This window comes from Pocillopora damicornis, chromosome 5 (assembly GCF_964200805.1).
Source record: "Pocillopora damicornis chromosome 5, jaPocDami1.2, whole genome shotgun sequence".
Taxonomy (NCBI): domain Eukaryota; kingdom Metazoa; phylum Cnidaria; class Anthozoa; order Scleractinia; family Pocilloporidae; genus Pocillopora; species Pocillopora damicornis.
The window spans coordinates 22,136,420-22,162,708 of record NC_142674.1 but is presented as its reverse complement, the minus strand read 5'-3'; the positions used below and the strand labels follow the sequence as shown (position 1 = coordinate 22,162,708).

At 39.7% G+C, this 26,289-nt stretch overlaps 4 protein-coding genes and 1 long non-coding RNA gene across 6 annotated transcripts; 4 read left to right on the top strand and 1 right to left on the bottom strand.

Moving 5' to 3' along the window:
* Nucleotides 1–3: 3 nt before the first annotated feature.
* LOC113685609 (uncharacterized) lies at nt 4–4,899 on the bottom strand. Its single transcript, XR_003447577.2, has 3 exons — nt 4,758–4,899; nt 3,572–3,679; nt 4–160 (listed from the first exon to the last, which is right to left on the bottom strand). It is a non-coding gene; the product is annotated as an uncharacterized LOC113685609 (long non-coding RNA).
* A 38-nt stretch (nt 4,900–4,937) lies between these two features.
* Nucleotides 4,938–11,153, top strand: LOC113685608 (ras-related protein rab7). 2 transcript variants are annotated; one of them, XM_027203139.2, is made up of 6 exons: nt 4,938–5,007; nt 5,106–5,249; nt 6,764–6,823; nt 8,289–8,415; nt 9,230–9,448; nt 10,571–11,153. In XM_027203139.2, coding segments are annotated over exons 2-6 (627 nt in total). In that variant the 5' UTR covers nt 4,938–5,007; nt 5,106–5,247; the 3' UTR covers nt 10,790–11,153. The 2 variants fall into 2 exon arrangements, with proteins under 2 accessions (XP_027058940.1, XP_027058941.1); XM_027203140.2 differs by lacking the exon at nt 5,106–5,249.
* Nucleotides 11,154–12,711: 1,558 nt separating this feature from the next.
* On the top strand, nt 12,712–14,117 carry LOC113685612 (uncharacterized). Its single transcript, XM_027203143.2, has one exon. The coding sequence runs from the start codon at nt 12,892–12,894 to the stop codon at nt 13,978–13,980; it is 1,089 nt and encodes a 362-aa protein (XP_027058944.2). The 5' UTR covers nt 12,712–12,891; the 3' UTR covers nt 13,981–14,117.
* A 3,526-nt stretch (nt 14,118–17,643) lies between these two features.
* On the top strand, nt 17,644–19,455 carry LOC113685613 (uncharacterized). The gene has a single exon (XM_027203144.2). It carries the CDS (start codon nt 17,799–17,801, stop codon nt 19,167–19,169), a length of 1,371 nt encoding a protein of 456 aa, XP_027058945.2. The 5' UTR covers nt 17,644–17,798; the 3' UTR covers nt 19,170–19,455.
* Nucleotides 19,456–19,715: 260 nt separating this feature from the next.
* Nucleotides 19,716–25,740, top strand: LOC149045978 (uncharacterized). The gene has a single exon (XM_089205990.1). The coding sequence runs from the start codon at nt 20,185–20,187 to the stop codon at nt 25,738–25,740; it is 5,556 nt and encodes a 1,851-aa protein (XP_089062116.1). The 5' UTR covers nt 19,716–20,184.
* The last annotated feature ends 549 nt before the right edge of the window (nt 25,741–26,289 follow it).

Below are 26,289 nucleotides of genomic sequence, written 5' to 3'. Positions count from 1 at the left end.
GTGTATCACAAATTGGAAACTTTTATTAGATGTGTTACAGCATTGAACCCTCTATATTCACACAAAAAAGAATTGTTTGTTCGTTGACATGGGTACGTCTTGCTGAATCTGTCTGAAATGCCTTCCATCAGATACTTAACAAGTAAGGGGTGGTTGTGACCTGAAAATAAGACAAACAAGTACTTGTAAAATGAGGGTTCTTGGACAAAGAAAAGCCAAGGATAATAAGTGGTCCGAGTCAAGCCAAGACCACTTTTTCATACTTATCCTTGACGAAAACGTGAAAAAGGCTGTACCACGCCTCCTTATTTACTCACGATGTATTCACTTGATTTGACAATTTTACTACAACGCTTCGGTTAACTGCCACTCACAACTCTCGGCTTATTCGAAGGAAACACACACAAAACATCCCGTAGTAGGCACGTGGAACAGTGCCATATATGGGGCGATAAAACACGTGTCGCATACGTGTTTGTTTGGTTATGTATAGATTAACGAAATCACTTATAAATGTCTATCAACTTAGGAGTAATTAACGTATCGTACAGTTCCTAACACAATTAACTTCTCCCAGAACTCTTATTTTATAACTATTACTACTGAGACAAGCTCGGAAATCTCATGCCATAATTTTTTTCTAAAAAAAATTATGACAAATCAACTTGTCAATCTTCCGTATCAGAACGAATTTCCATAAATTCAATCATATGACAGGATCAGCATCAATATTGTATCTTCTTATGAAGAAGTCGTGGTGTGCCTTGATTTGTTCTTCTGTCCAAAGAGTGTCTTTGTAAATGAGAAAAGTATGTCAGTTTCAGTAATTCTTGACAATGATATGGCTAATCTTCTTGGCATATAGCGATGACTACAAACCATAAACTTCGTCCAAAAGTTTACCACATTTAACAACAACCTTGTCCACTCTGATCTCTTACACAATTACGAAAACCTATTCAGTGGAAAGCACTCAAGCGTTCTTGGATGCTTCGACATCGTCGGGCAGCCCTTAGGTAGGGTTAATTATTATTAGGAAACACCAATCCAGCGAAAAATATCTACAAGGAATTACAATTCGTAAAAAAGGTTGTGCTTGCTCATCGTGGTAAAGTGCAATAATAATAAAGTATTATATCACATCAATGAGGGTTCTCGTGACAGGAATAAGATCATTGATTTCAGAGGCCTTCCTTTGAGGTTTGAGTTTTAAACAATTTAATGATTTAAAAATGACTGATCAAAACATATTACCAAGTGCACCACAACTTTATCTAATAATACCAGATGATTTCTGGTTGGAGAGGATTTGTGATGGTCAAAAGGAGCTTAAGAATGAAATTACTCGTTAACGACGTGTCCTTGGCAAATTAAAGAAAATTAGATCCGTTCGTCTCACTACATTCACTGTGATAGGAGTAACGTCAGCTGTATTTTCAACAAGCGGTCTGGCAGTTTCCCTGAGTGGAATTGGGATGATTGTTGGGGCACCCATGTTAATTTAACTGGCTTGTTTGTTTTTATATCAACAGCATTTACTGCTGGGGGTAAAAGACTCAATAAGAAAATTACAAAAATTGAAAGAACAATTTCAATTTCTGAGGCAAAGCACCTGTCAGTATGCAGGTTAACTTCAAAGGCAATGGATAATAATTCTATCTCTGATATTGAGTTCAACTCAAATTTGCTAGAGCTTGAGCAGAATTATTCACTAAAAAGCAGCTGAGAAATTAAGCAAGAAGCTTATCTAAGGTTGATGTCCAGGCCCTTCAAAAAATAGATAAAGGAAGAGTACCAAAAAGAAATCAGATCACTTGTAAACATAATGAAATAAGATTTGCATTTCAAAAGACATTGAACAGGTTGAAAATTACTCCTACAAAGGACATGCAAATTCAACTCAACTAAATATATGCTTAGTATTCAAGGTATCAGCTGATTGATTTATGATTGATTTATTTTTTTGCCCCGTTATTAAACCATGTAGTAGAAAAGTTGGCTATTTTTTGGGTTTTGGTTTTTTGGTTTTCATACAATGAAAGATGCCTTTTTCAGAGGAACTTACCATGAGATTTCAAAGAGTCTGTGAAAAAATTCAAAACTCAATCAAAGTTGTTGAATCACACAAATTTGAAATTAATCAAGCAATACATAACCTTGAAATTATGGACATCAGTCAGATGGACAGAGAGTTGAATAATTATAAGATTGTATTTGAAGAGTATTAGAAAATTTGGAGAATGGAGAGATCCCAAAGGAGATCGGAAATGAAGATAAAAAAAGTGATGAAACTAGGACTTTGAAAGAGAAATTAACCCTTTAACTCCCTGATCAAATTTGAAACTCTCCTAACTGTCAACCATGCAATTCATATAATGTTACTTCAGAGAATTTAGTATTGGATCAACTAATTATCCCCAAATTGATATTCTTCTCTATTCTCATCACCTGCCTGCTTGATATTGTATTGATATTGTAAGGAGAAATTCTGTCTTGGTCACTTGTGGGAGTGAAAGGATTAAAGAAGAGACATCAACAAAGGAAGACAGCACACAAACCATATTCAAAGGAGGAAAAAAAATTGAGAAACTGAACATTAATGGTTCGCGTGAGGAAGTATGATATTCTGAATATGATTAACTATAAAGATAAACTAAGGTGAAATTAACCTCATAAATCTTGTAAAATCTAAAATGTATAATATATTATGCAAGAAAATAAATTTTGAAATCATCTGCTGATGCATTCACTCAAATAAAATATTCTCTTTTAATTTTTTTCTGATAAAACTCTCAAGATTACAAAGACACTCTTTTGACAGAAGAACAAATCAGGGCACACCACAATTTCTTAATAAGATACAATATTGAAGCTGATCCTGTTGTATGGTTGAATTTAGTGAAATTTGTTCTGATACTGAAGGTTTACAAGTTAATGTGTCATAATTTTTTTCAAAAAAATTATGACATGAGATTTCTGAGCTTGTCTCAGTAGTAGTAGTAGTAGTTGCAGCTGTAAAATAAGAGTTCGGGAAGATGTTAAAGGGTAAGTACTGTATGAAAAAGTGGTCTAGGCTTGACCTTGACCACTTTTTATCCCTAGCTTTGCCTTGTCCTAGAAGTCTCATTTTACAACAACTCAATATTTTCAAAGTTTTTTCATGAGGCATCTGGGACTGGTTGACCTACTGGCCAACATGCTGGTTGGAAGGTCTAGGTTTGAGACAGGTTGGGTTATTGAGTTGTGTACTTGCACAAAATACTTTTTGTGTGGCTTACACAATTTGTGCAGCCACATTATGGCACGATTGGATTTATTTATTCTCTCACTGTCTCTCTCTTTCCACCCAGAATTGGGTGCAAGTATCTGAAAACTGTCAGAGAAAGCAGTTGAAATGCTGGAGGGTAACCTGCGATGGACTAGCATTCCATTCAGGGAGAGAGTAGTGAGACTTCTTGTTGCTTCATGCTGCAGAAACTGGGATGAGTAGTGGTTACATAGGCCACTTGGCTCAAGTGCAGAATTCACCTTTTTATGTATGTGAAAAGTTCCAAAACTATTGCATGCTTACCTGTGACTCTATGAAGGAGGAGGAACAGGGGCCATGAGATCAATGTCTGAAAGTTCTCTTGCAGCTGCCACAGCTAGGATGAATATTGCAGTGTGTTTTATCAGCTGCCTTGAATAAGGAAAAGAATAGGAGTGAGATGTATTTTCTGATATTAACTCAGCTTGTTAAAAAAAAAAAAAAAACAAATGAAAAGCTTTGTGGAATCAATGAGGGGCAGCAAGTTCTTAGTTCTTAATGCATTATAGAACGACTTTTTACCTAAAAACAATGTAAGGGAAAATGGAATGCCCTCCCCTCCAATCCTGGAATAAATGGTGTCCTTTCCAACCGTGCTGGTTTTATGAAAGGGGGAGGGGGTGGGGTTGGCTAAAAAAACACAACCTCACATCCAGAAACTTCTACCTCTGAAAGCTACCACTTAGCCTCCCCCACCTCTTTCCTCACGCAACTGAAGTCTTGTTCCATCATCCCCATTTAAGGAATATCAACACTCCTGGCCCCAGTTGTTCAAAAGTTAGATCACACTATTGGCAGATAAAGTAGTGCACGTCATGTGACCTTTATACATCAGGGGCCTGGAATACGATCCATTTCTGGCTTACACAAAAGATTACCCTAGTTTTAAATGGTAAAAAGGAGAAAGAGAGACTTTACCTTTCACACCCCCTCCCCACCCCCCTGCTTCCAGGATGGCATAGTGCCCTTGGTGATCATACTGGCTTTCCAAGAACAAGCCTTGAAATTTGATTGGCTGTTTTGTTTCAATGTTGCTTTCTCATTGGCTGGAAATCTGAAATCTGATCAGCTGTTTTGTTTAAATGTTGCTTTCTCATTGCCTGGGAAAAAGATGCGATTTAAAAGATTTATCAAAGAATACATCGCACAGCTAAGTCATCAGCAATTCAAAATGGAGAAATTTGACAATTACCCATCGTCAAAATTACATATAATTTAACATATGCGCGCTATTCAACCAAAAGTTCGGCCCTTATCCAGGTCACGTGATAATGGCCGCGTCGTGACCCGCAAAACCCACTCAAACAAAACAGGCCGGAGACGCTCATATCTCGACCACAAAACGTGCTTTCCTCGTGAACATTCCTTGCTCATTACTTGAAGCCGTTTCTTACGGTCACATCACTAAATAAAGAGAAAATAACGAGTACATAAGCTTCAATACGCTTACCATTTTATAGGATTTTTGTAAAAATCAGCTACAAAATCTTTCACTGCTGCAAATCCACCGTTTTTGGACGGAATGGCTTTTCGGATAGCTTTCGGCGCCATATTGGATGTATATGAGAACGAGGCTGGGCATGACGTAACATGAAATATAGAGTGTAGTGAAGTCACGAGACCTGTCTCAGGGTTCCGCCATATTACGCTTAGGTAGTGTGTCGCAACTGACCATTTAACGGTTTGTTTCTTGAAATCCGGTGAGTAAAACAGTTTTAATGACTAGATTTAGTTATGCACTAACGTCTTGAGTTTTTGTTTACCTTATGCGAACTACTGCTTGATTTTTATGCCGAAGATCTTTGCACGAAGCGAGATTTCTAGTCGCAACGATGGAAGGGAAAAATGGCGGAGGACTCGGCTAGTGACATTTCGCTTAAACGTCGGCATGATATACCCGAACGATTACCTATTGACCGCATCGTTTCACGCCACTATTAATGTGAGAACTTTTCTGCCTTGTCGTGTACTTTATGTGAGAAAATAGAGAATGTAACCGAAGCAATTCTCCTTCCTGAAAATCTAAAGTTGTTATCTATATTTCGTAATCCGACATTAAGTTGAACAGTGGTTAGTGTCAACATGAGCACAGGGGAGTTATCCTGTAGTTTTGTTCGGTTTATACACGTTTATTTTGATTATAATTGGTTGTAAATGGTTGTTTTACTGTGTTTGATTATCAAACTGTGGGATATGTACTTAAAACTGTTTAGGGCAAAGTGCAATATATTTCAACCGGACCTTAAAAACTAGTTTCGTTTTGTAGCCGAATTACCGGAATAACTCTGTGAGTTTTCCATGTCTCGTTTATTCCTTTTCTGTCCAACATGAAATCGATATTCAGTTGAAGAAAAGTTGTAACACCAAATTTGATGACTTGAATCTGAGCCTCATCTTCTCAATTTGGAAAATTTCATTACGGATTTTCATTTAATGAAATTTTTAAATCATGGAACAAATCTACGGCTAAGTATCAAAGATAGCTATAATTCTTCTGTAAACATTACTGGGTCATGTAGCAAGTTGAGTCTTAGAGAATTTGTGGAGTGTTCTTTTAGTGTAGCTCACTGTGTGTGAATGGTACGAAATGACTTTTCTAAAGAAGATTTTATTAAAAAAATTTTTTAGTGCGAAGATTGGGTGTACCTCTAGTATTCTGGCGGCAGACCAGACAAAATTTGAGTCACCTTTGTTTTGCCATGACAGTATTTGGGAAGCAGACAAAGAATCATTTTAATCAAGTTTGTGGTGCCATGACATCTTTCAGCCAGCTTCAAATATGCACCACAGGGTGTTCTGTGTCTTACTTTTGTTTCACAGACGATTGTTCTTCTTACGTATAAAGAAACATTTAGAATTGCTTTTCCTGTGGATTTGACACTAGTCCACATGGTCATCAGTTATAAATTAACCGAATGGTTGAGTTCATTAAGAGGTTAGGGTGAATCTTCTGCTGGAAAATGTGAGGAAATTTTTTAGTTTTGAATGGTACCTTAAAGATTGTCATGCATTCTAACTGTGGGAAGGTGGTACTTAACATATTGCCATTCATTCTAATTGTGATGCAGTTGGTAGGCAGGGTTGAGATGTAGTCACAAGCTAGAGATACGGAGAGAGCTTTTTTTAAATAGTGGACTGTGACTCAGTTGTTTAAGTAGTGAGTTTCATAGCTATTGGACACAACTCTCCACAAACCTTGAGACCATTGGAGAGGAGCTGAACAGTCTCTATGTTGATGCTCATTGGGCGAAGAAAAGCACACTAGGAGGGTAGTGTCTTTCCAAGGAACATAACTCTGTGACCTAACTCTTGAACCCCCAAGATCTCACTGTGAACTCTTTTTACAGTCTGCCTGTCAATTCTTGTAATTTTAGTTTGGAGAATTTGTTATAGAAAGTTATTCCTCAGGCCACAGCAATTCCTATTTTGATCAAGGTTTTGTCTTATTTTTCAAAGGTTAAGCATGGCATCAAGAAAGAAGGTTCTTCTGAAAGTCATTATCTTGGGTGATAGTGGGTAAGGGAAATTATTCTTAATAATTTTCTTATCATGTAATTTTTTTGCCCCTAACACTTATCACTTGGTGCTGTGTATGGATTTCAATGATAAAACAACAGTGATTTTCCTCAACTAAAAAATTGTTCTTCGGAAAGTAGTCCTTTCAAAAGCGAGAAAATGTAACATTAAGGTGATACATTTCAGTCTTTTAAAAGTTGTCATCTAACTTAAGAAAACTTGAAAGTGTCTTAGTCCAGTTTAAAGGTCAAAGAAATTCAGACGTGTGCACAATTCTGTGTCAATGTTAGCTTGTACTTTATTGATAAAATAATACAGTAAACACTAGCGACCCATGCCCAAATCTCAACGTTTGTGCGAGCGATCATTCAGCGCCATGTTGATTTGTTGAAAGAAAGCTGGGTGAGTGTTAAAACTTTAATTATAAGGTACTGTCGGCAATTTCTGAACAAAATTGATATCTCTGGTTCTAATAGGCTTAACAAGTCCCTTAAAATGAGAAAATTCTCTTTAGCTCAAGCTAGTGTTAAATGGAAATTTGTAACTGATGTGCCAGATAGTTTGGATTATTTTGGTCACCATAAAGGTTTTGTTTTCATGCGTGCTGATAGCAATTTGTTCGTCATGCAACTAATTATGTGTGAAATTAAGTCAAGTCAGCATCATGTTTTCATGCTGCTTTGTGGCACTCTTAATACAAAAAAATTCATTGAAAATTGTCACATAACCAGCACCTCCCTATTACCCACAGTGGTGCGCATTTAATGCAAAATCAACAGATTACCTGCGGGTAAACAGCTGGAAATTATGGTACATATGATCCTTTGAAACTCTTTGGTGTTGCTTCAGTTTACTTAATCTCCTTTCAAACTCATCATTAAGATAAAGGTTAGTTAAATACAAGAAGGTTTCATTTTCAATGCGATTTACAAAATATGGTAAAATACTTCTCCAATAAATGGAGGTGCTTGTGTGTGCTTAAATTGTGGTGATATAAACAGGTGCTGATAAACTTCAAAGCACACTGTTACATTTTGCTCTGCAGTTTTTTAATTCCTCGTGTTTTCAATACATTCCCAGAAACAGGAGGTTAGCTTTTGGGAAATTTCTATCTGTCAGAATTTTACTTCTTTGACTAGAAATGATGAAAAATCCAATTTTTGAACTTAAATAGGGGGGGTTGACTTTTACACAAGTGCGACTTATATATGAGTAAATAAGGTACTTGCCTCAGGCTTAGTGAATATTTTTGAATAATCCCTAGATGTTAAATAAACTTGATAACCATCACAATGGATCATCAGTAGTGTCTGTCTACTTAAGCACATGAAGAACTCTTTCTTAAGTGAGTTGATTCGTCGGCTTGGAACATTTGTATCTGTGTTTGCTAAGTCCTGAAAAGGGAATAGTTTAGACGATGTAGGGCAATGGTAATATTAATTTTCTTGTGGTTCTTGCTTTGAAGGGTTGGAAAGACATCACTTATGAACCAGTATGTCAACAAAAAATTTAGCAATCAATACAAGGCAACAATTGGAGCTGACTTTCTCACGAAAGAAGTCATGGTAGATGACAGGCTAGTGACAATGCAGGTGAGAAGATTCAGTTCTGTTGCATTTTATCTTTGACTTGCAACTTTCTGTGCTGTATGGAAAACTGTTTAATCAATGATTTGACCTAGCCTTTACATCCCAAGATTTGACAGTTAATTTTCCCCTCAAGCTACCACACATTTGCTGACAAACTAGTAACAAGAATTTGGTGGTAGATCAAGAATTTTGTATTAGATCAAGATAACATCTTCTAGCTGATAAGTTTCAGTATTCTCATTACCTTTTTGTCAGATAATGTTTGGATATTTTAAGGAGAAGTTGCATGTTTTATTCACGCGTGGGAGTTTGACAGTTAAGCACTATGATTCTAAGATTGCTAGTTGTGCCCTTGTATTCCATTTGAAGAGTTCTTTGAACATTGTGTTGAAGTAGGAGGTCCATTCCCCAATTGTGGGAAATCTTTGCTTATCTGCAGCAAAGGTTGCAGGTTAGAATTTGCCTCCCTGCCCTAACCCCCTCCTCTATCTTGTGGCGCATAAATCAATTTAACAGAGAGATTCCATGTTGCCATGCACCTGTTCAGCAATAGATCATAGATGATGTCAAAATGTGGTAGGAACAACATTTCCATTGTGAAACGGAATCTATTTGTTTCATCAATGCATCTGTCCTCATTCAGATTGTAAGTCAGACCCAATCAAAAGGCATGCATAATTCAGGTTACATACATGTGCAGTGTAATGAATAATGGATGTGGCTCTGATATTGAAACTTTCTTTATGCCTCTCATGTGAGAAGCACTTTACTGGATTGTACCTTAACCTTTTTTTTTTCTTATTATTTTTCTGTCAAGATATGGGACACAGCTGGACAAGAGAGATTTCAAAGCTTGGGAGTGGCATTTTATCGAGGTGCAGACTGTTGTGTCCTGGTCTTTGATGTGACTCAACCTACAACATTCAAGACACTAGACAGTTGGAGAGATGAGTTCCTTATTCAAGCCAGCCCACGTGATCCTGAAAACTTTCCTTTCGTGGTCTTAGGAAACAAAATTGACCTGGAAAACAGAGTGGTGAGTGAGAGTCTTGACAGAGTATGTTTATATGAATTAGAAAATAACAAATGAAAATTAGAGCGGTTTGTGGGATTTTATATGTATGGTGTTGGTTTGGTTTAGCAATCTGGACAATTGTTTAAAGTGTTCACCCTACATTAAGCAGCCAATGGCCAAAGTTCCAAATTTTTTTCCCCTTATAGCTGTAATTTTCACATTTATCGAGCAGTCACCTCTGTCATGCAGTCATGGTCACCTTGGAGTGAGTCCCAATGGCCTGTTTCTGTAGTCTTCCAACTGTAATGAATAGTTACTTAAAGTGAAACTCTAATTTTCACATCTATCAAGCAGTCACCTTTGTCATGCAGTTGTGGTCAGCTTATAGTGAGTCCCAACGGCCTGTTTCTGTAGTCTTCCAACTGTATTGAATAGTAACTTAAAGTGAAACTTCTCAAACAAAACTAAGAATACTATTTAAATCATTTCTCTCCTGAAATCAATTTTTGTAATATTTCTGAGGGAGCTTTTGTACATTAAGTGGTCAATTATGGCATAAAATGGCATTTTCTATAAGACTTCAATTTTGTGGAACCAATATCAAGTGGCCAAGTAATATTTAGTGCTCACTTCTACAATTTCTGGGGGTGACTGCTTAATGAAGGTTTGACTGTATAAGATTGAGCACTCAGTACTTGTTCAGAAAAAGGTTTGATGGTCATTCTTTTAAGCATGGGAGGTTTGGAAGGACATCAACCTTACATCAGGATTAGAGAAGAGTAGGAAGCTTTAAACCAGTCACCTCCCAGAAGTGATTTACATGTAACTTATGACGATTCTAATAAGTTCTATTGTACAAAAAAGGCTACAAGAATAGTAAAGCTTTTTAACCCTTTCACTCCCAAGATCTAGTTAGTAATTCTCCTTACTGTCTGCCATACAATTCTTATGATGTTAGCTGAGAGAATTTGGTATTGGATCAACAAATAATCCCATAATTGGTATTCTTCTCTATTCGCATCACCTACCTGCTTGATATTGTATTGATATTGTAAGGAGAAATTCTGTCTTAGTCACTTGTTAACTAGAGGCTGTTATTTTGGACTAAGACCAAGTTCTAATGTTTGAAAACCACTTTTTCAGGTCATGGCCAAACGCGCACAAGCTTGGTGCCACTCAAAGAATGACATTCCATACTTTGAGACCAGCGCCAAAGAAGCCATCAATGTGGAGCAAGCTTTCCAGACCATTGCTAAAAATGCTCTTGCTCAAGAGACAGAGGTTGAATTATACAATGATTTTCCAGACCAAATAAGACTCTCAAATGACAACAAACCTAACTCAAAGGACTGTGCCTGTTGAACACCATGAAACAGTAGTTGTAGCTCCTTGAAATCTAGTATGGATAAGACAGATTTATCGCAAGACAACGGTGCTATTCCTTTCTGTAACAACATGATATGTTCTACACTGGCCAATGAAATAAATTTTTGAAAATAATTGAGGCACGCAGCGGAAAAAAGTAATGGCTTGCTCTGTATCACGTCAGTGTACAATGTTTATTGTGAAGGATGGCCACAATTTTTACTCAAGTCTCCTGCATGGAAAAATGTCAGTTGTCATAAAATTTTGTAGCATTTCATTCGTCTGTATTAGTGGGTGGGGGAAATATTGTTACATATCTTGACATTTTTCCACAGAGAAATAGATTTATTGTCATACCTGATTTGTGTTACGTTGTTATTGCATGATTGTGATATGTGGAAAATTTGGTGCACTGTATTAGTAGATCATAGATTGAAATGAATGTACAATGTATGTAATTAAATGATATGTAAACCTTTGATAAAAAAAAAAAAGTGGTGGTTTTAGAGACACTTTCCTAGTAATCATATATCAAAATCGTTGACTATTTCATTCGCTAGAAAAGTTCACTCGTGGTCATTGGAAGGAAGTTTCACAGTGTTTCTTAATTCTCAAACTGCCAGGATGTTCTTAAAAACAGAAAACAGACAGGGACCTTTTTTCGATCTAACGTGCTCTAATCGAAACCTCATAAGAAAAAGCTTGAAATAAGAAAATACTCACCCTCAACCACCATGGCTCTTGGCATTTTATGTGTGCCGCGCGGGGAGGCTACTGCAACTGTGAGCGAGAGGTAAAAATCCCAAGCAAATGCTTAGGTGTTCTTCTCTGCAAGATGCATTGATAAATGCAAATACATTTTATAAGTAATTTTACAACAGCGTTGCAATGACACTACAAACAAGGAAAAAGCGCTTTTAATCACATGGGTTTAGGTCTGTCTTGTTTTGAACGACAACTGCAGTCAAAAGTTCGTTTCCTATGTCCTTTGATCATATTAGTACTGTAGTCTTGAAAGCAAGAGTTGGATCAAAGTTCCTGACTTCGTTCTCCAATTCTTTGGGTCCGTTCGGAAAGCAGCATCAGGCGATGAAAGATTCACCCACTTCCATCAAAAATGCGCCAAAACTCTCAAAACTAACTGTTGGCTAAGGAAAGGTAATTGTTGCATGGAGGAGGATTTGAGCTGCGTCAGATAAAATTTACCTGATTCCCCCATAAGGCTCTCTAATATTCTCATCATGCTCCCCCTTCCACCCTCCCCATTGGCAGTTAATTTTCTATAGTCCCTCTTTATACTCTTTTGGCGACAACTGATTCTCCCCCCACGTGTCCCCCCTCGAACCATGTGTTCTCCCAAAAATCCTTCACCCCACCCCCAAGGCGATAAAAAATGACTGGCCCTTAAAAAAATAAACGATACACATACTTCCGACAGGTAGTGCAAATAGGACAATTTTACTATTTTTTTGTATTGTTTTGTTTGTTTGTTTGTTTGTTTTTTTCTGCTCAACTATCAGCTTTCCGACTTAATATGTTTATGTCGACAAAACACCTAAACGATGATAGCTTTTATAAATTTGCTAAGCACCCTAAGGCTACACCAACAGAGTATTTTAAGTATTAATTTGAGTAATTGTCTTATCGTTGAGAAATTAGTTTTCAAACCTAGAAAACTCGAGATTTTATTGCGTTGACAAAAATGAAGAACGAGCGAGCATGGGTATGAAGGGCAGAGAAACATACGGATTAAAAATGCAAAACCATTGACGAAGCCCTTCAAAACACAAGCGAAAATAATTAAGAAATTCTGCATAATAAATCATTTCAAATCAATATGACACCTGCTCATTGAACATTTAATAAAACGCCAAGAATATAGTTAAAAAGCGGAAGAGTTGAAAACAGGTCTGATTGACGCTGCAATATTTGTCAAGTGAAACATCAGGCGACGAGTGGAGCCTTTTTATCCAATAGCAACCCCTGATTGAGCAACACACTGCGACAGGACGCCTATACCGAATAGTTATCGTCAGTAAAAGGTTCATTTACTGAAAAAACAAGGAAAGACAAAGCCAGACGTCTGAACGTAAACACCAATGGCCAACATTACCGGGCCCTCATCACAATTACCAATTGGTGTCCTAACATCTCTCCTAGCTTTCAACATTATCCTCTCCTTCACTGCATCTCTGGGTAATGTTCTGATCCTGTTGACAATTTATAAAGTTTCCTCTCTGAATCCTGTGACAAAACTCCTGTTTGCATGTCTGGCAACTACCGACCTTTGTGTGGGTCTTTTTTCGCAGCCACTGTTCGTAGCTGATATAATACTTAACATTGATCTCGGCAACACCGACTTGGATATTTTGTACTACGTGGACGAAGTTGTTTATATCTCCAGTTATGTGTTGTGTGGAGTGTCCGTGTTGATATCGACAGCCATCAGTGTTGACAGACTTCTTGTCCTGTTGCTGAGGCTAAAATACAGACAGGTTGTGACACTGAGGCGAGCTCAAGTTGTTATACTTTTATGCTGGGTAATTGCTGCTTCATGTGGATTGGTTCGTGTGTGGAGTCAAACAGTTTCAGAGATTGTTGTTTTTGTGGCCGGTTTGGTATCTTTAGTTACTTCTGTGCTTTGCTACGTAAAGATCCACCTAAGACTACAGGGAAATCAGACTACAGTAGAGGACAGCTCTGGGGGTGGACAGTCAAACGCAGGAGAAAAAGTGGGTGAAGGAGAGGAAGGGGTAGGAAGAGCCGCAGAGGACGGAGTAGGAGAAACAACAGGGGCAGGTAGAGATACAGAAGAAGAAGCAGGCGCAGGAGTAGAAGGCACAGGAAGAGCGACAGATGAAAGAAGTGTAAGAGCAGAAACAGCAAAAGTATCACCAAAGCGAAGAATTCAAGAAAGAGTTCGATTGAATATCACACAATATAAGAAAGTAGTTTCCAGTATATTCTGGTTGCAGTTGACTTTAGTGGCATGCTATGCCCCTTTCATAATCGTGTCATTATTGAGACATACAGTGCTCAGTGGAACAACAATTCATGGTGTTTGGCTGTTTACAGCAACTTTAGTTTACTCAAATTCATCTCTGAATCCCTTTCTTTACTGCTGGAAGATCAGAGAAGTTAGGATAGCAGTAAAGAATACAGCCAAGACGTTTTGCTGTCGTTTTTAGTTCACAAAGGTTGCCTGTATTCATGCGAAAAGACTTCCGTGTTCTTAAAACACCAGAATCTCACACAAACCGTACCGTTGATACTTAAACAACAGTTCAGTAGAACCTAGTTAAACAGCCTATGCTGCCTCGAGTCTTCTATATCTCAGTGGTAGAGCACCCGAAGTATACTAATCGGTAGATCGTAGGTTCATCATCTCTCACTTAAATAACAGACTTCAAAGATAACCATCGTCTACAATTCAATATCATAGCAGACTGGGGAATAATCGAATACTGACAAGCTATAATTTCCCTCGCAGAGTCGAAAACTTAATTACCATGTAAATAGGAGTTATGTAGAATTTTTATCCTTTACCAAGAGGAAGAAGAACTAACATCCATTAGTTTTTATCGTTTAGAATAACATACTTAAAGTAGTTGATTAAGATTTTTTCCGCTTTCTACTTGGAATCAGTATTCTAATATGTATTTAACGATTGCAAGTAAATAAAAAAAAAACATTTCCGTTAGGTTAGATCATGATTTAGTTCGATATGTCTTGTCTTTGCTTAAGTTACTCTAAAAACGGGAGAATGGACTGATTAAATCGTGTTCAGTGAAGTTAAAAACAATATTTTCTTTTGAAACCTTTTGACAGTTACAGTTAGAAACATCCAAGTACGCGTGCCCCTCAGTCCGTACGCAGGCGGCGTTTTCAATCGAGGAAGAGTGTTATGTCATCGGGTCGATGCTATCTTCTCCATCCATACATTTGAAGCATGCAATTACTCTTTTTCAGCTGCGTACCTCGAATATTTTCAAGAATTTATTTCATTGACCAGTTTAGAATATCATGTTGTTACAGAAAGGACTAGCCCCTTTGTCTTGCGATAACTCTGTCTTGTCCATACTAGATTTCAAGGAGCTACAACTACTGTTATATGGCAAACGACAAACCTCTCGGATAGTAGTTGTTTCAGAATTCTCTTGGCACGTGTCCCACCTTCACCAGTGGATCCAGTTTTATGCTGCAGGTGCATAACAGTAGTGACATAGTGCTTCTCCAAGGTAGTAATAGCGCGGTAGCTGCTTGCCAGCCACCTCGTCTTCTGCAGGCCGCTGTAATAGACCGCATCTTCATCGATTATATTGGCAATCTCTCTTCGTTGTTTTGGAGAATATAATAAAACTTGTATCCCTCTTTCACTGTTTTCTCAAATGTTGAAAGGTAAGGGCAACTCTTCACAGCATCAAGTACGGCCAGTTCCAGTTTGTGAGCTACACAGTAGATGATGCATAGTGGGTGACCAACTTTATCCTCCTCTGGACACAAACTCTTTACATTTCATTCTATTGCGATAATTATTTCCTATATCTAGACCATTCTTCTCTTGTTGATCACACAAACCCGTGAATTTTTTGAATGCGAGACCTGCCTTTGCCACATAATGAGCAGTATTGAACAATCTTTCCATTCTTGATTTGGTTTCTTCATCCGGTTTTGCAGATATTGTCTTCATCATTGTTGCAAGGGGTTTGTCTGCATTTTCTTTGTCGACTTTCCATTTGTTCAAGCACTTTCCGTGGTCGCTAGATATGTTATGGTACTGGAGACTTTGTACACGATATTTTCCAAAACCACCAGCACCTTCGTAAAGGGGACTTGATTTATCACAAATGTTTGGATAAGCACGGCATTCCTAGATGAAAATGTCAATTGTCAACAGCTATAACAACAAACTGGCTCAGACAAATATACAATATTGGCAATCTTATTAACCTCTCTTTGTCGTTTTGGGGAATATAATAAAACTTGTATCCCTCTTTCCAAAACCACCAGCACCTTTGTTAAGGGGACTTGATTTATCACAAATGTTTGGATAAGCACGGCATTCCTAGATGAAAATGTCAATTGTCAACAGCTATAACAACAAACTGGCTCAGACAAATCCTCGTAACTTGTTACACTCAATTGTGAACACAATTATAGCTCAGTTTGAAAGGTTATATATGACGCCTGATGGTAAGTTCCATAATTCATAAACAATTTTGTATTACTGAAGGGGTTAACCAGAGGTCTCGTAAGGGAGAGGTTAGCGGTATGCTTGGGTTGTGGCTTTCTGCGAAAGAGAGTTTCTGTCATTAACCATAGTCTACGGTATTGTACGACATTGTATTGTAGTCTACACTTTGTGATGGTGCCTTTGATTTTTAAAAATTGTACAAGCTTAACCTAAACACAAAGACTGACTGAGATCAAAATCTTTTATTGCACTTCACATACCTTACAAAATATCACATCGTTGATGGAATCATGCTCAGCCCGAGGATACACTTGTTTTTTTAGTGGGACTGAAAGACGCGCTGCCTCTTTATTACATACTTCTCGCCTCAGTATTTCTTAGCAGCTGACAGGGGAGATATTTAAATTATTAAAAGGGATAAAATTTGATATCTTTCATCAGTTTGCTTCTCATTCAAAAGTAGTGCATTTAGAAGATCATTTTTCTGAAGGAGGTTTGTTTGGGAGTCGGTTTTTTCAAGTCAAATTTAAAGGTCACGGGAAAGTGCAGAGTCACGCATCAGTGAACAAATTATGAGAACAAAAGTTATGCAAATTTGTGGTTCATCTTGTTACAAGTAACCAAAGGTTTTCGGTTTCAAAAGAACAAAAATGTTCGTTTTATTTCTGGCAACTTTTCATCTGAAAGATTTTCGTGAAAAGTGAAAACAATACGATGTGGTCTATATATTTTAATTAACAAATACTTACGATATTTACCATATTGAAACAGACGTGACCAATATTTGCTGGAACCATAATAAATTTCTCTCTGGAGTACAAGATCAAAACCTTTTGTTTATGTTCCTTACAAAATGATTATGAAGCAAAATTTAGACAAATAGCTTTCTCTGAATAAGTAAGAATTAGTCATGGGCAGCATTTACATCCAAATTTTTTTATGAATATGTGTTTTTACTTCATGCACGGGATTTCAACATGTCTCGTCTGACATGTATTGCGATACTTCGTCTTATTTTTGCAGATTTCACTTCGCCAGAGCGACTTTCGGTCCGCATGAACTTATTAGGAATTTAAAGTACTTCTGTACTTTTTAATACCCCGAAAAATCTTCACTTTCCCTGCGGGAAAGTTAAGCACAGAATTCACCAGCCGGATCGCAGAATTCACTAACCCCAGGGCTATCGGACACGACTTTTTTTGAACGCTGCAGACTCCTATTTGTATAGGTAATCACATGAGGCCGAGTACTATTAAGGATTAATTGCACGAGAGTTTTCAAAATTTTCCAAAATTGCCCGAGTCGCGAAGCCTGTTATTAAAGTGAGAGATGATGTTATCCAGTAACTCACACAGGCATACTCGGAGGAAAAAACTATTAGTGTTCAATGATCAGGTGTCATGTTGATTTAATATGATTTATTATGCAGATTTTCTTAATTATTTTTTACCTGTGTTTTGAAGGGCTTCGTCAACGGTTTTGTATTTCTGATAAAAAGCGGGAGAGTTGAGAACAGGCCTGAAAATCTGCATAACAAATCATATTAAATCAATATGACACCTGCTCATTGAACATTAATAAAACGCCAAGAACACAGTTAAAAAGCGGAAGAGTTGAAAACAGGTCTGATTGACGCTGTAACATTTGTAAACTGAAACATCAGTCGACGGGAGGAGCCTTTTTATCCAATAGCAACTGCTAATTTGGCAACACTGCAACAGGACGCTGAAACCGAAAAGTTGTCGTCCGTGAAAGGTTCATTTGCTGAAAAAAGTCGGAAAGATAGAGCCAGACGTCTGAATGTAAACACCAATGGCCAACATTACAGGCACTTCATCACAATTACCAATTGGCGTCCTAACATCTCTCCTAGCCTTCAACATTATCCTCTCCTTCACTGCATCTCTGGGTAATGTTCTGATCCTGTTGACAATTTATAAAGTTTCCTCTCTGCATCCTGTGACAAAGCTCCTGTTTGCATCCTTGGCCACAACCGACCTTTGCGTGGGTCTTTTTTCGCAGCCTTTGTTCGTAGCAAACATAATACTTAACATTGATCTTGCCAACACCGACCTGGATATTTTTTACCACTTGAGCGAGGTTATTTACATCTCCAGTTATCTGTTGTGTGGAGTGTCCGTGTTGATATCGGCAGCCATCAGTGTTGACAGACTTCTTGTCTTGTTGTTGAGGCTGAGATACGAAGAGGTTGTGACACAGAAGCGAGCTCAAGTTGTTATACTTTTGTGCTGGGTAATTGCTATTTCATGCGGATTGGTTCGTGTGTGGAGTCCAACGGTTTCAGAGATTGTTGTTTTTGTGGCTGGTTTTGTATCTTTAGTTATTTCCGTGATTTGCTACGCAAAGATCCACCAGAGACTACAGAGGAATCAGGCTACAAGAAAGGACAACTATGGGTGTGAACAGTCAAACGAAGGAGAAGAAGTGGGTGGAGGAGAGGAAGGGACAGGATTAATAACGGGGGAAGGAAGAGCCGCAGGAGAAGAAGCAGAAGCAACGACGGGGGCAGGTAGAGACACAGAAGAAGAAGAAGAAGAAGAAGAAGAAGAAGAAGAAGAAGAAGAAGAAGAAGAAGAAGAAGAAGCAGCAGCAGCGACGGGGGAAGGTAGAGACACAGAAGAAGAAGAAGCAGAAGCAACGAGGGCAGGTAGAGACACAGAAGAAGAAGCAGAAGAAACGACTGGGGCAGGTAGAGACACAGAAGAAGAAGCAGAAGCAACGACTGGGGCAGGTAGAGACACAGAAGAAGAAGCAGAAGCAACGACTGGGGCAGGTAGAGACTCAGAAGAAGAAGCAGGCGCAGAAGTAGAAGGCACAGGAAGAGCGACAGATGAAGGAAGTGTAAGAGCAGGGAAAGCAAAAGTATCACCAAAGCGAAGAATTCGAGAAAGAGTTCGACTGAATATCGTACAATACAGGAAAATAGTTTCTACTATATTCTGGTTGCAGTTGACTTTAGTGGCATGCTATGCCCCTTTCATAACTGTGTCATTATTGAGACATACAGTGCTTAGTGGAACAACAATTCATGGTGTTTGGCTGTTTACGGCAACTTTAGTTTATTCAAATTCATCTCTGAATCCCTTTCTTTACTGCTGGAAGATCAGAGAAGTTAGGATAGCAGTAAAGAATACAGCCAAGGCGTTTTGCTGTCGTTTGTAGTTCAAGGTTGCCTGTTTTCATGCGAAAAGACTTCCGTGTTCTTAAAACACCAGAATCTCACACTAACCGTTGATATTTAAACAACAGTTCAATAGAACCCAGTTAAACAGTCTAAACTGCCTCGAGTCTTCTACATCTCAGTCATAGAGCACCCGAATTACTAATCGGCAGATCGTAGGATCTTGTACTCCAGTGAGAAATTTATTATGGTTTTAACAAATATTGGTCACGTTTGTTTCGATATGGTAAATACCGTAAGTGTTTGTTGATTAAAATATATAGACCACATCGTATTGTTTTCACTTTTCACGACATTTTTTTACATGTAACAAGATAAACCACAAATTTGCATAACTTTTGTTCGCATTATTTGTTCACTGATCCGTGACTCTGCACTTTCCCGTGACCTTGTAACTTGACTTGAAAAAACCGACTCCCAAACAAACCTTCTTCAGAAAAATGATCTTCTAAATGCACTAATTTTTAATGAGAAGCAAACTGATGAAAGCTATCAAATTTTATCCCCTTTAATAATATAAATATCTGTAGGCGCAAGAATTTGTACTATCATTTTTTGTTAGTGTTGGTGTTTCATAGTTTCGTGTTAGGTGTTTATTTTCTCGTCTTCCATTAGTGTCCTTTGTCAGTTATCAGTTTTGTACTTGTTATATTTATTTGCATATCGTATATATATTGGTTGCGCGTAATTTATTTGGTTAGTTGTCTAGTTTGTGAAAATTACCGTTACATATCTAGCTCTGGGTTTCATGTTTTCGTCTTTGGGTTGGTCACATTCGTCTTGTAAGTATCCTTGTTTATCTCGCTTTGTCGTTTTCCAGTACTTTCACTCATACGATGAAAGTTATTTTATGCTCATTCGCGTGTTCGTAATTTTGTCATTTTCAGTTACCGTATTCAACAATGTGTCAAGTTTGTTCTAGTAAAGTTTGAAACACGTGTGATTAGCGTTTGCGGCTATATTTTGTAAAAGACGAATCTGGTTTATTGGAAGTTTATGACGATGTCTCGCAACGGTTCTGATGTCTACCTGTCTTATTCGGCCGGGAAGAACGGCCAACCTGCCGAAAACGGTCCACGTGCTCGTAAACCGAATACCTCTTTGGATCAAGAAGGAATCTCTCTTGAACGCATCCGTGAACTCAGAAAGCGGAGAGGAGGAGTGTTGTCTTCGTTAACGTCCAAGCGTGGAGAGATCGGTAGTCTTTTAACGGATGAAAATAATTTGGAGACGGTGAAAGTAAAGCTGTCGGAAATCACGTCGCTATTTCGAAGATTTACCGAGGCTCACGACGCGTATGATGTAGCTCTGGTTGAGGAAAGTCAGAGACAAGAATCAGACCTCTATTTCGCCGACATTGAAAGCAGTTTAGATTTTTTCTGCCGTACGGTCAATGATTGGTTACGTGTCACGGAAGCCAGGCTTCAAGATAACCTGATAACGCCTGACGACAGCGCTTCTCAAATTGGGTCCGAGGTTCGTAGCAAGTCTAGACCATCCATGTGTGGATCGAGAACGAGTCACTTTTCTAAAACGAGCTCCATATCTGCTGCAAGAGCCAAAGAGGCAGCTCGCATCGCGGAACTTCGAGCGGAGGCACACGCTTTGAAACACCGCCATTCGCTTCAGGAATCGGAGCTACGCCTCAAAAGGCAAGAGTACGACCTGCAGTTGAAGAAAGATGAATTAAACCTCAAAACTGAGTACGCTAAAGCGGTGGCTAGAGAAGAAGCTTACGCTCAAGCTGAAGCGGGTAATTTCGCGCCTAGCAACGTGGCCTCTAGGAATCCTCGTTGTCCCGTTTCAGTCGTATCCTCCATCACTGAAAAGTCAAGGACTGGTGGTTCAAAACGTGAGTCATTTGTACCTGCCGATAAGAAAGAGAAATTGTCTGTGAAGTCAAGTAACCCGGTTAAAGATCATAAGGGTGCTGTGAGTGATTCAAGTTCAAGCTCTGGCAACTCAGGTCTGAGCGACCAGGCCTATGGCATTCTCGTCCAGCAGAACCGAGTAATGGAAGAGTTCGTGAAACAGCAGCAAAGGAACTTGTTGCCCAGGAGGCGTGTACTTGTGTTCAGTGGAGACCCTTTACATTACTGTGCTTTCATTCGCGCGTTCGAGACCGTAATCGAAACTAGAGAACTAGATTACGCTGGGAGACTCTATTACCTCGAACAGCACACAGCTGGCAGAGCTCAAGAGTTGGTACAAAGTTGCCTCTACATGAAAGCCGAAGATGGGTACGTAAAGGCAAAGAAACTCTTAGAGAGCAAATTTGGACAGAAGCACAAAATCGCTATGGCATATGTGGATAAAGTCACTAATGGTCCAGTCATCAAAGCTGAAGATGCAGACGCCCTAGAAGGCTTTGCCGTTTTGCTCTCTAGCTGTACAAACACTCTTAAGGCTATCGGCCATTCCAGCAAGTTTGAAAGTCCGGATAGCATGCGGAAGATTATTGAGAGCCTTCCCCCGAAGTTGCAAGCCAGTTGGCGGGACAACGCTGATCGGATCCTCAACTCGGAAGCGAGAGATGTCTGCATTGATGATATTTCACTCTTCGTTGAACAGAAAGCTCGCACCTTGTCCAATCCAGTTTTTGGCAAGCTTCCTTGTTTGGAAAAGGAGAAGAAGAACAGCAAGGATAGGGGTTCGAGATCGAAGTCTGAGAGACCCGGTGGAAAACAGCTAAGCCTCGTCACGATTTCCGAGACGAAATCTGCTCTCAATTCATCTGCTGATGTGTTGAGTGCAGTTCATTCTTCTAAGAAGAACTGTCTGTTTTGTAATGCAGATCACAATCTCACCGAATGTTCCAGTTTCGCCAAAGTACCTCCTACAGATTGTCAGGAGTTTGTCATGAAGCAGAGGCTATGCTTTTCGTGCTTAGGTGGAGGCCATCAGTCTAGAAGTTGTCACAAAAGGAAGCCCTGTATTCACTGTAATAAGAGACACGCTACTGTAATGCATGTAGGTGCACCAGAAGCTATTGTTGCGTCCGACCGTGGTAAGGATGGACCTCAGAGCGAGAACAACCAGTCCAGTACTGAGAAGAACAGAGCTGATCACTTTTGTGGCCTAACCACAATGGAGGGTTCCGTGACTGCATTGCCCATTGTTGCTGTGAAGGTCAAAGTCAAAGGAAGTCCTCGGTCCGTGGAGACTTATGCGTTGCTGGATAATGGATCTAACACCACCTTTTGCTCGGCTAGCCCGTTGAAACGTCTGAGAGTCAGCGGCAAGGAAATGAGACTCAAGCTAACCACCATGGATAGCTGCAACGATGTGGACAGTCTCGTTGTTACGAACCTGGAAGTGACTGATCTAGACGAGAACGTTGTCATTTCCTTGCCAGAAGTTCTTTCCCGACCTTCTATGCCTGTAGTGAAAGACGAGATCCCGAAACAAGAGGATGTGGAGCGATGGCCGCACCTTCAAGGCTATGTATACCTAGCAGAATTGAATTCCGAGGTGGATCTATTAATTGGTGCAAACGTACCTGAAGCCCTACAACCGAGAGAAGTTGTCCCTGCCTCTGATGGGGGTCCATATGCAACTAGAGTTGATCTTGGCTGGGTTATCAATGGCCCAACTGGAAGAAAGCAAAAGTTTGTCCCATCTTCTAGTTTCTTTGTTAACTGTAAGGAGACTCATCCTATGTGTATAGCATGTGCTGATTTTGCAGATGCCACTCTTTCCGATGGTTTAAGCATGTCAAGGGATGACTTAAAGTTCATGAACATTGTAGAGGATTCAGTTATGCAGTGTGAAGATGGTCATTATCAGGTTTCTCTACCGTTAAGGGACCTCAACTTGCAGATGCCAGCAAACCGGAGTCAAGCAGAACGCCGTGCCCTCTATCTTAAACGTAAATTCTCTAAAGATGTGAAGTTTCGCGAGGACTATGTTGCTTGTCTTGAGAAGGTGATCGGTGACAGTTTTGCAGAAAAGGTTCCCCTGGATGTCCTGGAGAGATCAGATGGTAAGGTGTGGTTTATCCCGCACCACGGCGTTTATCATCATAAGAAACCGGATAGAATACGTGTCGTTTTCGATTGCTCAGCCCATTCTCAAGGAACTTCCCTGAATGATGAGCTGTTTCAAGGTCCTGACTTAACCAATAATCTGGTTGGCGTGCTGATCCGTTTCCGTCAGGAGCCAGTCGCAGTCATGGGTGACGTTCAATCTATGTTCCTTCAGGTGCGTGTCCCAGAAGTAGATAGAGACCTCCTACGGTTCCTTTGGTGGCCCCGAGGCGACTTCTCTAAGAAATTAGAAGAGTATCGGATGACCGTACATCTGTTCGGTGCGGTTTCGTCTCCCAGTTGTGCTAACTTCGCCATGCGACGGAATGCCGAAGATCATAGGCACGAGTTTTCCCCTGACGTTGTTAGTACTGTCTTGAAGAATTTCTACGTTGACGACTGCCTGAAGTCCTTACCTTCAGCGGCTGTTGCAATAAAACATGTGGAAGAACTTCGTCGGCTAATGCTGAGGGGAGGTTTCAATTTGACTAAATGGATCAGCAATGACCGCGAAGTCTTGGAATCCATTCCTGTAGAAGCTAGAGCGAAGGGTGTTAAAGATCTGGATCTTGATAACGACGTGCTTCCTGCAGAGAGAGCCCTAGGTGTATCCTGGTTTGTCGAGACAGATACATTTGGTTTCAAAGTGAACTTTAAGGAGAAACCTTGTACCAGGCGTGGTATCCTTTCCGTGGTGAGTTCAGTTTACGATCCTCTCGGTATGGCAGCGCCTTTCATCCTTCCGGCAAAACTGCTCCTTCAGGATCTGTGCAGAAAGAGTTTGGGTTGGGATGATGAGATTCCCAGCGACTACCTATCTCGTTGGCGTGTGTGGCTAAATGGTCTACCGAAACTTTCCCAGATAAAGGGGCCGGCGTTTCTGCTGAAACAGAAATCTGAATGGGAAAGGTCCCCTCTGTGCGGCGTAGAACTGGAAGAAGATGACCCAGAGGTGAAACGAGAGCCGAAATCTTTTGTTGTTCACGAGAGCAAAGATTCGAGTATCGTTTCTATCATCCAACGGTTTTCTTCATGGTTCAAATTGTTGAAGTTTATCGCGCTGTGTCTTCGCTGCCAGAGAAGATTTGTGATGAGGAGAAAAGTGTCAAAGGAGAATTGTTTGGATACTGCTGACGCATCTGGAGCGAAATTGGTGACAAACGCAGAGCTGGAAGAAGCCGGAAAAGAGATTATCAAGTTCGAGCAGAATCTCACCTTTGCAGAAGAATTAGAAGCCGTTAAGGGAGGTAAATGCGTCAAGGGGTCAAGTGCACTTGCAAGATTAGATCTGATCTTGACCGATGGTCTTCTTCGTGTTGGCGGGCGCCTTAGCAGGGCTACCCTATCAGACGACTCTAAGCATCAGATTATCATTCCTAAAGATTCTCATCTAGCTCGTCTGCTTGTGAACCACTTTCACCAGAAAAGCGGCCATTCTGGTAGAGAATATGTCCTGGCTCTGTTGCGCGAACGTTTCCGGTTGATTCGTGCCAACTCTACTGTTAGAAGTGTGCTTTCATCCTGCTTTGATTGCAAACGACGAAAAGGTCCCGTTGGAGAACAAAAGATGGCAAATCTGCCTCGACCTCGAGTTACACCAGATCAACCCCCCTTCACGTGCGTGGGGATAGATTATTTTGGTCCCTTTCTTGTTCGTCAAAAGAGGAGCATGGTCAAACGTTATGGTGCAATCTTCACTTGTTTGGCACTGCGAGCTGTTTATCTGGAGGTGTGTCACTCACTGGACACTGACTCTTTTATTCACGCACTCAGACGTTTTATCGCTCGTAGAAGTCAAGTTAAAGAAATTCGCTCCGACAATGGTTTAAATTTCGTAGGAGGTGAAAGGGAGCTTCGTGTCATGATTGACAGCTGGAATCAAGCTAAAATTCATGACGCCCTTCTGCAGAAAAGCATCAAATGGGTTTTTAACCCACCCGGAGCCTCGCATCATGGTGGTGTCTGGGAGAGGCTAATTAGATCTACACGCAAGGTTCTGGGTGCCCTGGTTAAAGAACAAAGTCTCGATGATGAGAGTCTTCAGACCTTGTTGTGTGAATGTGAGAGCATTATCAATGGAAGACCTCTGACCACAGTTTCTGACGATCCAAAGGATTTGGAACCACTATCACCGAACCACCTTCTCCTGCTTCGCAGCGAGACACCTCTTCCTCCAGGCTTGTTCTTAAAGAGCGACACATTCTTCAGGAGAAGATGGCGGCAAGTACAATATTTGGCTGATGTTTTCTGGGGTCGCTGGAAGAGAGAATATCTCCCTCTGTTGCAATCACGTCAGAAATGGTTTCGACCAAAGAAAAACTTTGCCGTGGGGGACACTGTTATCGTGGTTGACGAAACTTTGCCAAGGAATGCGTGGGCAATTGGTCGGATTACAGAGGTTTTTCCTGACAAATATGGATTTGTCCGCCGTGTCAAGGTTAAAACCAAGACATCAACTTTGGAGCGCCCTATCAGTAAACTATGTCTTCTGGAATCAATTGAACAAGTGGAAGGAAAAATTAATTGACTTTCCTTAATCGTATGATTACCAAGATTGCGTGACTTTTCTTTGAGGAGAAAGATTTAAATTGACACTTTATAGTACTTTGTTGACTCTGTTAGGCGTCTGAACATTAAGTAAAGATCGCCTAAGTTCAATTAGCTTTGTTAAGTTTGCGCCTTTTAGTGTTTTGCTGGTAAATACTTGGATTTAGATCTTCGTATTTAAGGGGCCGGAATGTAGGCGCAAGAATTTGTACTATCATTTTTTGTTAGTGTTGGTGTTTCATAGTTTCGTGTTAGGTGTTTATTTTCTCGTCTTCCATTAGTGTCCTTTGTCAGTTATCAGTTTTGTACTTGTTATATTTATTTGCATATCGTATATATATTGGTTGCGCGTAATTTATTTGGTTAGTTGTCTAGTTTGTAAAAATTACCGTTACATATCTAGCTCTGGGTTTCATGTTTTCGTCTTTGGGTTGGTCACATTCGTCTTGTAAGTATCCTTGTTTATCTCGCTTTGTCGTTTTCCAGTACTTTCACTCATACGATGTAAGTTATTTTATGCTCATTCGCG

Coding starts and splice junctions, on each gene's coding strand:
- LOC149045978 (XM_089205990.1), top strand. CDS start 20,185: ATGACGATGTCTCGCAACGGTTCTGATGTCTACCTGTCTTATTCGGCC.
- LOC113685608 (XM_027203139.2), top strand. Junction 6,824..8,288: donor ATTATCTTGGGTGATAGTGG/GTAAGGGAAATT, acceptor CTTGCTTTGAAG/GGTTGGAAAGACATCACTTA. Junction 8,416..9,229: donor ACAGGCTAGTGACAATGCAG/GTGAGAAGATTC, acceptor TTTTCTGTCAAG/ATATGGGACACAGCTGGACA.
- LOC113685612 (XM_027203143.2), top strand. CDS start 12,892: ATGGCCAACATTACCGGGCCCTCATCACAATTACCAATTGGTGTCCTA.
- LOC113685613 (XM_027203144.2), top strand. CDS start 17,799: ATGGCCAACATTACAGGCACTTCATCACAATTACCAATTGGCGTCCTA.